The 13,558-nt window shown below is 41.5% G+C and overlaps 1 protein-coding gene across 1 annotated transcript in view; it reads right to left on the bottom strand.

Annotated features, from left to right (window-relative positions):
* LRRK2 (leucine rich repeat kinase 2) overlaps positions 1-13,558 on the bottom strand; it is a 245,907-nt gene that overhangs the window by 118,461 nt on the left and 113,888 nt on the right. Inside the window, exons 20-23 of the mRNA XM_063448081.1 lie at positions 9,154-9,333; positions 8,263-8,372; positions 7,946-8,006; positions 5,186-5,403 (exon numbers count right to left, since the gene is read on the bottom strand). Coding sequence (XP_063304151.1) covers positions 5,186-5,403; positions 7,946-8,006; positions 8,263-8,372; positions 9,154-9,333 — 569 coding nt within the window. The remainder of the gene's footprint in view (positions 1-5,185; positions 5,404-7,945; positions 8,007-8,262; positions 8,373-9,153; positions 9,334-13,558) is intronic.

Below are 13,558 nucleotides of genomic sequence, written 5' to 3'. Positions count from 1 at the left end.
CTGCCTGAAGAAGTGGTTTTATCAGAGTCCATACAGCAACTAGATGCATACTTGCAAAAACAGAATATTCAAGGATATAATTTTTCAATGTAGGGTAATAGTTGCTTGATCCAAGGATTAATCTGACTGCCATTCTGAGCTCAAGAAGGATTTTTTTCCCTAGTTTGTTGCAAAATAGGAAGTGCTTCAAACTGGTTTTTTTGCCTTCTTTTAGATCAACAGCAAAAAACAAATGTGAGGAAGGCTGAACTTGATGGATGCAAGTCTCTTTTCAGCTATGTAACTATGTAACAGTTTACTTTGCCCATTGTTCTGGATTTATTTAGAATCGCTGTTTTCAAAGAGATGTCTCTTGTAACCGCAATAAATATTTTTTTACCAGGAACACAGAGGTTAATAAATGTGGGCTCGGAGCTCCCTCTGAGGCCCATGGAGGTTATTATTATTTTTTGCACAAATGGGAGTACATCACCCTCTCCACCCATTTCAGGTACCCCTCTAATGCATTCATTTCAGGGGCGATGTCTCCAGAGACATCACGGACTTCTTCAGTAGGTGGACCTGGACTGTGAGACTCTCTAGTTCGCATGTGGTTGCACTCAGCTGCTGGTGTCTACAGGTCTCCCTTTCCTCCACTGCCTAGGTCTGCTTGTGGATTACACTGACCTCAGCCTGTTTCTTAAGGAGGTCTGCTTTCCAGATCTGTCGCAGCTCCACCAGCAATCTCTTAACGTCTCCGTTAGTGGAGGGCGAGGAGTTTCCCTCTGACTCAGAAGAGTGATATACTCCACCTGGGCAAGTTGAGGTAAGTAATTCCTCATTTGATTTCTCTGCGGTCTCTGGATCACCCTCTGGGTCTCAGGCACCATCTTGGCCTGCTGTGGTGGTACAGGCCTCTGAAAGGAGAGTCTGACGTCCGGCTGTTTGCTCGTTTCTGAACGAAGGTGTCGTCTGTGCTTACGATCCATAATGACTGCAAGGGGGTGATTTGTCTCGTAAGTGCATTTTGTGACCAAAGTAGGCTCTTAATTGCGGGGTTGTAATGGAGCCCCACACATATGCGTCTTGTCAGCTGCTCTCAGCAAATATATTTTAAAGAACCATATATACTTGAGTATAAGCCGGCCCGAATATAAGCCAAGGCCCGTAATTTTACCACAAAAATCTGGGAAAACTTATTGACTCGAGTATAAGCTTAGGGTGGGAAATGCAGCAGCTACTGGTAAATTTCTAAATAAAATTAGATCCCCCCAAAATTATATTAATTGAATATTTATTTACAGTGTCTGTATATAATGAATGCAGAGTGTGTGTGTGTTTGTGTAGTGTGTATATATATAATGAATGCAGTGTGTGTTTGTATGAATGCAGTGTGTGTATATAATGCAGAGTGTATGTTTGTGTGAATGCAGTGTGTGTGTATAATGCATAGTGTGTGTGTATATAATGCAGAGTGTGTGTTTGTGTGAATGCAGTGTGTGTAAATAATGCAGAGTGTTTGTGTGAATGCAGTGTGTGTATATAATGCAGAATGTGTGTTTGTGTTAATGCAGTGTGTGTAAATAATGCAGAGTGTTTGTGTGAATGCAGTGTGTGTATATATGATGCAGAGTGTGTGTGTTTGTGTAGTGTGTGTAAACTGGTAGGGGGAAGGCATTTTTTATTTTAATATTTTATTATTTTAATATTGTTACTATTTTATTATTTTAATATTTGTTTCTTTTTTTTTTTGTCCCCCTTTCCTGCTTGTTGCCTGGCCAGGGAGGGGGGCTCTCAATCCCTGGTGGTCTAGTGGCATGGGATGTGCAGGAGGGGGGCCGGGAGGAAGCGGTTACCTGTGCAGCAGCTCCGTTCACCTCTGTTCCGTTCAGCTCAGCTCAGCTCAGCTCAGCTCCCTGTGTAAATCTCGCGCTCCGCGCGGCACGCTGACCACGAGATTTACACAGGGAGCTGAACGGAACGTAGGTGAACGGAGCTGCTGCACAGGTAAGTAACAGCTTGCTCCCGGCCCCCAACAGTAATGAGCCCGGCAGTCCTGGTCTGTATTATGGCAATGTAAGTTGCCATAATACAGACCTTGACTCAAGTATACGCCGAGGGGGGCTTTTTCAGCATAGAAAATGTGCAGAAAAACTCTGCTTATACTCGAGTATATACGGACAGTTTGTTTATCAAAGTATAACTGGTTGCCATTTTGGAGTGATGGTTTTCCACTGTTAGTAGTACAACTGAAAACCCTTTAAATGAATGCTCTATTGAAAAAGTTTAGTTTTTTTCTTTAACAGTTATACCCTCAAAGAAAAAAGTTTTTTTTTCTTCTGCATATTTTCTTATGGGATCTGGGGTGAAAAACAGCTTGCAAAAGAAGCAGTCCCCTCATTTCTTAGCACAGACTTTTAGTTTGTGCCAGGGAATATAGAAATCAAAGTCATCTCATTGGGAAGGCGCTGTTCTAAAGCCGCAATTGCATGCTCATCAATCGTAGCTTTCCAATGCTTCTTAATTAACTGTAGTATAGTTCACTGAGGAGAAGGAAGGCAGGTGTGCTGCAACCCAGAGCACATGACATTTCTGTTAGCTCTGTGGGAAGGGAAAAACATTTTCATGGCTGTTTCTGTGTCCAAATATAAAAGTGCTAATTTCTATTGAAATAGCCAAACTTATAACCAATCACAAATATGAAAGACTCCAGACACAAAGCATTTCAGCAAACTATCCCAGTTCATGATTTGTAATGGCACAGTTGAAGGGTCACCCTCAGGCAGGGCCGGATTAAGAGCCCAGTGGGCCTGGTGCTGATAATTATGATGGGCCTAATTACAAAATCTTATTGACCAAAAACACTAAAACAGTCCTACCTCCTAAGCATCATGTATCTGATGGAGATGGTGCTGGAGGGAAACTCATAGAATGCAACTATGAGTAAACACAAACCCTTTGCTAATCTCACGCTTTCATCTATCAAGTAAACCTATACCCCCTAACAGCAGTGTCCAGTAAAGCAGGAAGTCTATGGATGCGGTAAAAGGATGGGCCACTGACACAAATCACATAACCAGAACGTTCGAAAGGGCAAACATACACAAAAAGGGCGCATGTCCCCATGTCTCCCAGTCCCTTAGTGTCTGTGTCCCCATGTCTCCCAGTGTCCCCATGTCACTAGGACACTAGGGGACATTGAGAGACATTGGGACACTGGGAGACATGGGGACACAGATAATAGGGAACACTGGGAGACCTGGGGACACTGAGACTCTTGCGGACACTGGGAGACATGGGGACACAGGGTGACAGACACGAGGGGACACTGGGAGACATGGGGCACTGAGACACTGTGATATATGTAGGGGGCACTGGAGACTTGATAAAGACCTGGGTACAGGTCAAAATGTTGCAGTGTCCAATAAACCTGCCTAACGCTATCACAGTGAGTGCCTGAGATTTTTTTATTTTATACTAGGGGACATTACTAGGGGAAACTACTAGGAGACACTACGGGCACTGTGAGACATCGGGCACTGAGAGACATGGGGCACTGAGACACTCTGATACACAGGGGACACTGATACCTAGGGGACATTGGAGACTTGATAAAGACCTGGGTACAGGTCGAAACATTGCGGTGTCCAATAAACCTGCCTAAATCTATTACAGTGAGTGCCTGAGATTTTTTTCTTTTATACTAGGGAACACTGAGACACTAGGAGACATGGGGACATTGGGAGACTAGGGGACTTTGGGAGACTAGGAAACACTAGGGACACTGGCACACTACAGACACTAAGAGACACCAGGGACACATGGGGATACTGAGATACTAGGGACACTGGCTGGGAGACGTGGGGACACTGGGAGTGCCCCATGTCTCCTAGGTCTCAAAGTCGCCCAGTGTCCCCATGTCTCCCTGTGTCCCCCAGTGTTTCCATGTCTCTCATTGTCCCCTAGTGCCTCAGTGTCCCCATGTCACCCAGTGTTCCCTAATGTTTGTATCCCCATGTCTTCCAGTGTCCCTTAGAGTCTGTGTCCCCATTTCTCCCAATGTCACTAGGACACTAGGGGACACTTAGAGACATAGGGACACATGGGAACACTGGGAGACATGGGGCCACTGAGACACTAGGGACAGTGGCTGGGAGACATGGGGACACAGAGTAGTGGCCACTGCGAGACATGGGGCCACTGTGTCCCTAGTGTCTCAGGGTCCGCATGTTCCCCAGTGTCCCAATGTCTCAGCATCCCCATGTCTCGGAGCTGCTGTCTGGACTCTCTGTGCAGAGCTGCTCCCGCGCGGATCAGAGAATAGAGAGAGGCAAGGAGGGAGATGCCGTACTTCTTATCACTGCCTCTATCCACACAAACAGCGACCCCTACTGGCCAGCGCCAGACGTGGACCCCTCGCTCGCGCTGCATTCGTGGCTCTCCACAATGTTCCCCAGTGTCCCAATGTCTCAGCATCCCCATGTCTCGGAGCTGCTGTCTGGACTCTCTGTGCAGAGCTGCTCCCGCGCGGATCAGAGAATAGAGAGAGGCAGGGAGGGAGATGCCGTAACTTCTTATCACTGCCTCTATCCACACAAACAGCGACCCCTACTGGCCGGCGCTGGTACTGCAGAATAATCTCTGTTTATACTGAGACAGACATTTGTATTGCCGGTATTACTGCAATACCGGCACCGGCTAGGCAGCCTCAAATACCTGAGAAATACTTCTGAGAAATACCTGGCAACCCTAAGAAATGCATGAGAAATACCTGGCAACCTTAAGCGTAGTGTGTAAAAAAAAAAATGTAAAAAAATATATATATATATTTTTTTTTTTTTAAATCAATGGGCCTATTCCATGGGCCTGGGCCTGGAGCTGCAGCTCCATCAGCCCCTATGTTAATCCGGCCCTGCCCTCAGGTGAACAGATGAAATGTTTGAAACATATATGACAAGTGATGTTGGTTTAGTTAGTATTCTACAAATGCAATATATTCTTGTGCCCTTTTCTTCACCCACTCCTGGAGCCCAGCTTCTCGTAAATGATCCTTCGACAAAAATACATAAATCAATCATGTAATACACATACATACAGATCTACATACACACTGTTTCATAATTAGTAAATAGCAAATCATGCTCTCATTGTTCCTTTCATTAACTGCAATTAAAAGTAAGTTATCATATTGTATAGTTACTCTTACATCACAGAGTGATTTTGGAAATACAGCCAATGAGTTTTGTTGTAGCTCTAATTTTTCAAGACGTTCCAAGTGACTCATTAAAGTGGACTTTTTAGTTATTAGATCAATGGTTTCCAAGTCATTTGCTGAAAGATCGAGTGATCTAACGTACTCCTTTTCGGCTAGTGAAGAGGAGCTATCTGCCCGCCGCATGAATAATGCAATCTTTGGTGTTCCACCTGAAATGCAAAAGTGGCCTATTATAACTTAGCTGGTTTAAGTCATTTTATGCAATAGGTATTGTAACAAGGATAACTTCATCAAAGAAAGAGGAGCTGTGGCTAGGGCCGCATAAACAGAAACACAGCAGCTAGTATGCTGAGTAAACGCACAGCAATCCCAATAGTGTTACAAGGATTGTAACATGAACTATGCACCATGTAAGCACATCGCTACCAGAACTAAGATGTAATTAGACAGTCCCTTCACATAAGCAACCACATTTGTAAAATTATTATTAGAATCACCAAGGGGAGCAGCACATGAACCACACCAGTATTTCACCATGCGAGCACAATGCACGCATTCAAACTTCAATGCATTCCTACAGGGCTTCCGTGTCACGTAACAGGGTTTTACTTGGTCAGTGCAGCGGATGTGCCTTTAGTGGCTGTGAAAGGTGGCATTAACCCTCCAACTATTCTAAACTCTTAATTGGCAGTGGCATAGTAAATGTATTACTTTCAAGGGAATACCCCACTCTAAGACATACAGTGAGGGAAAAAAGTATTTGCTCCCCTGCTGATTTTGAACGTATGACCACTAACAAAGAAATGATTAGTCTATAATTTTAATGGTAGGTGTATTTTACCAGTGAGAAACAGAACAGCAGCAACAAAAAATCTAGAAAAACGCATGTCAAAAAAGTTATAAATTGATTTGCATGTCAATGAGTGAAATAAGTTTTTGATCCCCTATCAATCAGCAAGATTTCTGACTTCCAGGTGTCTTTTATACAGGTAACGAGCTGAGATTAGGAGTACTCTCTTAAAGGGAATGCTCCTAATTTAAGCTCGTTACCTGTATAAAAGACACCTGTCCACAGAAGCAATCAGATTCCAAACTCTCCACCATGGCCAAGATCAAAGAGCTGTCCAAGGAGGTCAGGGGCCTACACAAGGCTGGAATGGGCTACAAGACCATCACCAAGCAGCTTGATAAGAAGGTGACAACGGTTGGTGCGATTATTCGCAAATGGAAAAAACACAAAATAACTGTCAGTCTCCCTCGGTCTGGTTTTCCATGCAAGATCTCGCCTTGTGGAGTTTCATTGAACATAAGAATGGTGAGGAATCAGCCCAGAACTACACAGGAGGTCTAAAGGCAGCTGGGAACAGAGTCACCAAGAAAACAATTGGTAACACACTATGCCGTGAAGGACTGAAATACTGCAGCGCCCCCTGCAAGGTCCCCCTGCTCAAGAAAGTACATGTACAGGCCCATCTGAAGTTTGCCAATAAACATCTGAATGATTCAGAGGAGAACTGGGTGAAAGTGTTGTGGTCAGATGAGACCAAAATCGAGGTCTCTGGCATCAACTCAGCTCTCTGTGTTTGGAGGAGGAGGAATGCTGCCTATGACCCCAAGATCACCATCCCCTCTGTCAAACATGGAGGTGGAAACATAATGCTTTGGGGGTGCTTTTCTGCTAAGGGGATAGGACAACTGCACCACATCAAAGGGACGATGGACGGGCTCATGTACTGTCAAATCTTGGGTGAGAACCTCCTTGGCCCAGCCAAGGAATTGAAAATGGGTCGTGGATGGGTATTCCAGCATGACAATGACCCAAAACACACAGCCAAGTCAACAAAGGAGTGGCTCAAGAAGAAGCACATTAAAGTCCTGGAGTGGCATAGCCAGTCTCCAAACATTAATCCCATAGAAAATCTGTGGAGAGAGCAGAAGGTTAGAGTTGCCAAACGTCAGCCTTGAAACCTTAATGACTTGGAGAGGATCTGCAAAGAGGAGTGGGACAAAATCCCTCTTGAGATGTGTGCAAACCTGGTGGCCAACTACAAGAAATGTCTGACCCCTGTGATTGCCAACAAGGGTTTTGCCACAAAGTACTAAGTCAAAGGGGTCAAATACTTCTTTCACTCATTGACATGCAAATCAATTTATAACTACCAAACCATTGACATGCGTTTTTCTGGATTTATTTATTATTTTATCTCTTACTGTTAAAATACAAGTACCATTAAATTTAAAATTCTAGACTGATCATCTTTGTCAGTGGGCAAACGTTTAAAATCAGCAGGGGATCAAATACTTTTTTCCCTCACTGTACTTGATAGCAAGAGTAATTTCAAACTCCCCTACCCACGGCTCTTTGATTGACATGCAGTGGGTGTTTTATTTATTATTTATATAAGGGACAATTTCTAATAGAAATTAGTACTTTTATAAACTGTCACTATGATAGGATACTCCTCACCCATAAAGCACTTCAGCAACTGAAGTGCCTTAGGGGTGTGGAGTGGCCCTTTAAACATTAATAATGCATATGTGATAGATCAGCACTATCAATGCAGTTTTGGTGGAGTAGTCTTTGGGTACCATGGAAAAATTGCTTATTTTAAACTGTTCCTAAACCATTTGATATAAAAAAAAAAACAGGAGTCAGAGCCCAGAGACTCTAGGCAACATAACCACTACATACACTACAACATATCACAAAAGTCAGTATTTCACTACAAATTGGTTAAAACCTTTGCTTACCTTGGTAATCGTTTTGTAGAAACTCCTTTTTTCTAAACCTAGATTCATCTCCACATGCTCCCTGATAAATATACAAATGCAAGTTTTAAAATTAAAGTTCTAATGTACATTAGTAACAGAGTCAGACAAATAAAACTGAATATAAAGACCTGAAAACCCCATGTCTATATTTAAATGATCTTTTAGACTTTTTAGATCTTTTAGACGTGTATACTTCTAAATCTAAATTAACAATTTACATTTGTGGTTATGAAAAATTCCTGAAATGAAGTTAAAGCCTGGTGCTTAACTACAATTACTATATTAAGACAAAATACCAAAGAGCTGGAATGTCTTTGCCATGGTGAACTCCCATGATTGAACAGTGATCTTTCTTTGTGAATTTCAAAGGAATTCGATTTTTTCACTGCAATGGGCCCTTCACTTCCTGCAAAATAAAAACAGTCAAAAACATCATAATCATAGAACATATTGAACATACTAAGCACAATGTCACATATCTTGATTATTAAAATACCCCTTCAAATTTAAATAATGACAATGGATGAAAGCATAAGAAAATATTCCACTATATTCTGATTTAGAGGTTTTTTATTAGTCTTAATGCAGCAGTTCAATGTGGAAAAAAGTAAAAAAAAAAAAAAAAATTATGATATTGTTATTAATGATTCCAAGTGCCAATATCAGTTTTACTGTTTGGAAAACAAACCTTGATTTTTCAGGTATAGCTAGCTAAAATGTGGAGTACCCTAATGTTGCTTACTGCACTTGTATACATTTCTGGCTTGTCATCAAGCACCTCTAATTCCTTTATCGTAATTTTATAGATCATTAACTTTACTGCAACAAACTGATAACAGAATGAACCAGCAGAAAAAAATAAATAGTGGTTGGTTCCTTCGTGCACATTTACCAAGGAAAAATACCTTACCTTATTTTCAAATTATTAAAGCATTAATTATTATTCATTAACAAAATTATTAACAAAATTATACAAATTATTTCTGTATAAGGTTAAATATGTAAATAAATGTCATACACAATATAGATATGTATTCTTTGTGTGTCACCAGAGATAACAGACACGAGTAGATAGTGTGTTTAAATTGCAATACAAAATATCTAAATTGTGTTTATTGTATTTCTGATTTAGATAATGTATAACTGCACTGAAACTAACTCAACACTTCTCTTTGCCCATGATTTACCTTCACTGTCTGGGTCATCTCCAAATAGGAATTTTGCATCATTAAACACTTCAGGTGAGAATGGGTTTTCATTTCCTTTATATAGATCTTCATTTAATTCTCCTGAAATTCTACAACCTTCACCTGGCATATTCTTCTTCTGGTATCGGAAAACCATCCTTGCCAAAACAGGGCCTAGATCTGGGAGTTAAGTATATGAAAACTCAATAAATAGCCACACAAATGTAATATCAACATAAATAAATCAAATTAACGTTGCTTCCATTGAAACCACTAAACCATAGTGCATCAGCAAAAAAAAAAAAAAAAAATCCCAGAAGTGGCTCAGCCATTAAAAATTATCATTCCATTACAAGATAAACAAAACATTAAATGGACACTAATCATCAATACATATTTAATGGATTTAAGTTTTGGCCTCATTAACATGCACACACACAAAAATTAATAATAAATGCTTCGCAATATAGTGCACCATAAGCCTGACTCCTTAGCCACACCCATCCACTCTAGAAAAAGATTTCTGGATCGAATGTATGTAAACAACTTACCGTAGTCCCTAACAGCGGCTTACAGCTCACTGAAAAAGGGGGGGGTGGCTAAGGAGGTTGGCTTAAACTGCTGAAAACAGCAAAGCATTTTACAGCACTGCAGGAAAACTACACAGAATTTAAAGAAAATAAACTAACCAGAGGTATTTAAGCTTACTAGCTTTAATTTAAAGGAACACTATAGTCACCAAAATTACTTTAGCTAAATAAAAGCAGTTTTAGTGTATAGATCATTCCCCTGCAATTTCACTGCTCAATTCACTGTCATTTAGGAGTTAAATCACTTTGTTTCTGTTTATGCAGCCCTAGCCACACCTCCCCTGGCTATGATTGACAGAGCCTGCATGAAAAAAAAACTGGTTTCACTTTCAAACAGATGTTATTTACCTTAAATAATTGTATCTCAATCTCTAAATTGAACTTTAATCACATACAGGAGGCTCTTGCAGGGTCTAGCAAGCTATTAACATAGCAGGGGATAAGAAAATCTTAATTAAACAGAACTTGCAATAAAGAAAGCCTAAATAGGGCTCTCTTTACAGGAAGTGTTTATGGAAGGCTATGCAAGTCACATGCAGGGAGGTGTGACTAGGGTTCATAAACAAAGGGATTTAACTCCTAAATGGCAAAGGATTGAGCAGTGAGGCTGCAGGGGCATGTTCTATACACCAAAACTGCTTCATTAAGCTAAAGTTGTTCAGGTGACTATTGCGTCCCTTTAAGCTTAACTTGTTTAGCTGTCTGGAGTGTCCCTTTAAGTAATCATAAATCCAAAAATATTCAGATAATCCAAAAATAGTCAGTGTGTTACAAACTCAATGCCTGGGGCCATGACAAGGACCCCTACATGTATCACCCTGCTGAATACTAAGCTCTTATTAAATTCTATTAATCAACTGCAAATCCCCACACAACCTAAGCAAAGTAAAAAAGTTAAAAATGAAAAACTTAAACAGCTAGTTTACCTAGTTTAAGCAGCACTAAAATAAGTACAGAAGTAAGCTACATCTCTCTCCTTCTTCTACCTAGTCACAGAATTATTATGACACTTTCTCCCATTGACATTTTTCCTAGAATAGTCATCTGAAAACAATAGCTCCCTATTTTTCCTGTTGTCCATTTTAATCCCACCACTGTATTTGCCTATAGAAATAGCCACGAGAGTCCAATCTACATCTGAGCAGATCTTTCAAATGATTCCAAGTCAAAATAATTTTTCTTCACGCATATAAATTCACCAAATGGAACATTGGTAAATGTGTGTTGCAGACGGCAACTAGATGACCTCAAAAGAGTGGCCCACAGTTGGTTTAAGGAAATTCGCAGTAATGACTTTACTTTATGCTAAATCCCCAATACACAATAGATCTTTCAAGATTCAAAATAATATGAGACATTGTTCAAGGTCCTGAACTCTCCCAGTCCATACAAACAGAAGTTTGTCAATGTATCCATCATAACAAACAATTTGACAGATCTATGGAAATACGAGTTCCTACATGGATCAAAGCTCCCATCAGTCCACAAAGAGGTTGACAAATGAGGGCACAATTGCCTCCATTGTCGTTCCATACTTCTGGAGATAATCCCCATAAAACAAAAATAATTGTGTGACAACAAATATTTTTTGTGCATCCTTTTTACATCCTTTGCAGAACTGGAATAACTTCAGAAGAAAATGCACAATTGAAGAGTAAAGAGCAGTCACCTCCAGGAGACCAAAGAATAATTGTCCTACCATGTAAACATTTGGACAATTTGCCAAACCTATTTGATATCTTTCAAAATACTTTGGAGGTCCACAGGGCCAGACTGGGGATGTAAAGCAGCCCTGGAAAAAAAATCTATGCCAGCCCCATAAATCATTGCGCCATATATTGCCGTATGTAATATGTAAGGCAATGTCTTGCCACCCCAGATGGTTGAGTAATATATATATATATATATATATATATATAGCTTTTTCTAATATATAATATTGGTCCTTTCAGAGTAAAACCTTTAATTATACATTAAACATACTCACATGCAGACACAGACAATCTCACTGACACAGCCTCATAGACAAACAATGTCTTACATACATAAACTCATTGGCATAAAAACACAAGCTCACTCACTCACTAGCAGGCACACACACACACGCAAGCAAGCTCACTCACTAGCAGGCGCGCGCACACACACACACACACACACACACACACAAACAGCTTAATGTAGTGGTTCTGGTGTCTATAGCCTGTCCCTGCAGGCTTTTCAATGTAAACACTGACTTTTCCAAGAAATGGCAGTGTTTACATTGCTTCCTAGAGACACCTCTAGTGACAGTCACTCAGTCAGTCACTAGAGGTGCTTCCTGTGTCAGTGTTGCACAGTGTGATTGCACAGTGTGCAGCACCTACATTCAGGGACGTTGCAGCCAATCCTATGGCAGAGCATTGGATTGGCTGAGATCATCAAGCTTGATAATCTCAGCCATAGAGGCAGGGCCAGTCGAAGGGAGACCAGCACGGCGTGGGGAGAAATAAAAAAGGTGAGTAAAAACACTTTTTAAATACACACAGACACACACATACACCATGACACAGACAGACGCACCATGACACAGATACACACCATGACACACCATGACACAGACACACACACATACACTCACACGGACAGAATTACACATATTACCTGTGGGTGACCGGCTGGGTGTGCTAGTGGCCGCAGGGGAGGTCTGCTGGCGGCTGCTGGGGGAGCTGTTCTGTCTCTGCTCCCCCCCTCTCGCGCGCAGCTTAATGAGACCTGGGCCAGAATATGACGTCATATTCCAGCCGCGGTCTCATTAAGCTGCACGCTGGGGAGCAGAGACAGAACAGCTACCCCTGCGGCCGCCAGCAGACCCAGGTGTCTGCCCGGCCCCAGATGCCGACGGCCCACCGGGAAATTTCCCAGTATCCCGGTGGGCCAGTCCGGCCCTGGAGGTCCATCACAATGGTTATAGCTGGATATTAATCCTTTCCATAGGCCCTCTCCCAAAGACCCAGTCCCTGAAACTATTGGACATTTCTGTGATTTATGGATGTTTGGGAGAGGAAAAAAGCAGCGGCTTTCACCGTATAGGATCTTTCTTTCTTGTTCAAAACCCTAATCAATCACATCTTTAAGTATCGAAACGGAGGGAGTGAGAAGAGTTCCCCGAAAAGACGGGGTCCTTAATCTCACTACCGCTACCCCCAGTCTTAGTATCAAGGCAGTAAGAACAAAGAAAATAACAAAAAACTTTAATAGAACAATTGCGAGAAAAAACTATAATATCAAAAAAAACACACCACCTATTAGATCACCCCACTCTGTGAGGGTTAAAAACAAGATGATACGATGCGACTGTAATGTAAACTGGCGAACCAGTGTGGCTGGGAACCTATTGGAATGCAAGTAGCAACCGCAATCACAAAAAGTACTAGTGTATCAAGTTTCTAGACAGAGTATAGTCTGTGAGGATACATAGTTGCTAATCTAGCTTCCCTTGGAACCTCAGCCTACCTGTCACTGATATATGCCAGGAAACAGCACCAAAGCCGGGGGATTCCCCCAGTTGCAGTGTTCTAGTTAAATCTGTATAATAGCTTCCGAGAATCCTAAGGTGTACTTGAATTTAGTCCAATATCAAAATGCCTGGTATATCCGGTGCACCAAAAGGAAGTAAATCGAAAGGAAAGTAAGATCAAACAGTATATACAGAGAAAACAAAGTAATGAAAAGGGACTGAGTCTAAACAGAGTTATGCAAAGAGTATAGTTACCATCGCTGCTCCTGACTCAGAGTAGTCCCTCAGGTCTGTACCTAGGGCTGTGAGGTTTTCCCTC

The sequence above is a fragment of the Pelobates fuscus genome, chromosome 3 (genome assembly GCF_036172605.1).
Source record: "Pelobates fuscus isolate aPelFus1 chromosome 3, aPelFus1.pri, whole genome shotgun sequence".
Classification (NCBI taxonomy): Eukaryota; Metazoa; Chordata; class Amphibia; order Anura; family Pelobatidae; genus Pelobates; species Pelobates fuscus.
Note: the sequence above shows the minus strand (reverse complement) of the source record. Positions and strands in the feature narration are given on the sequence as shown.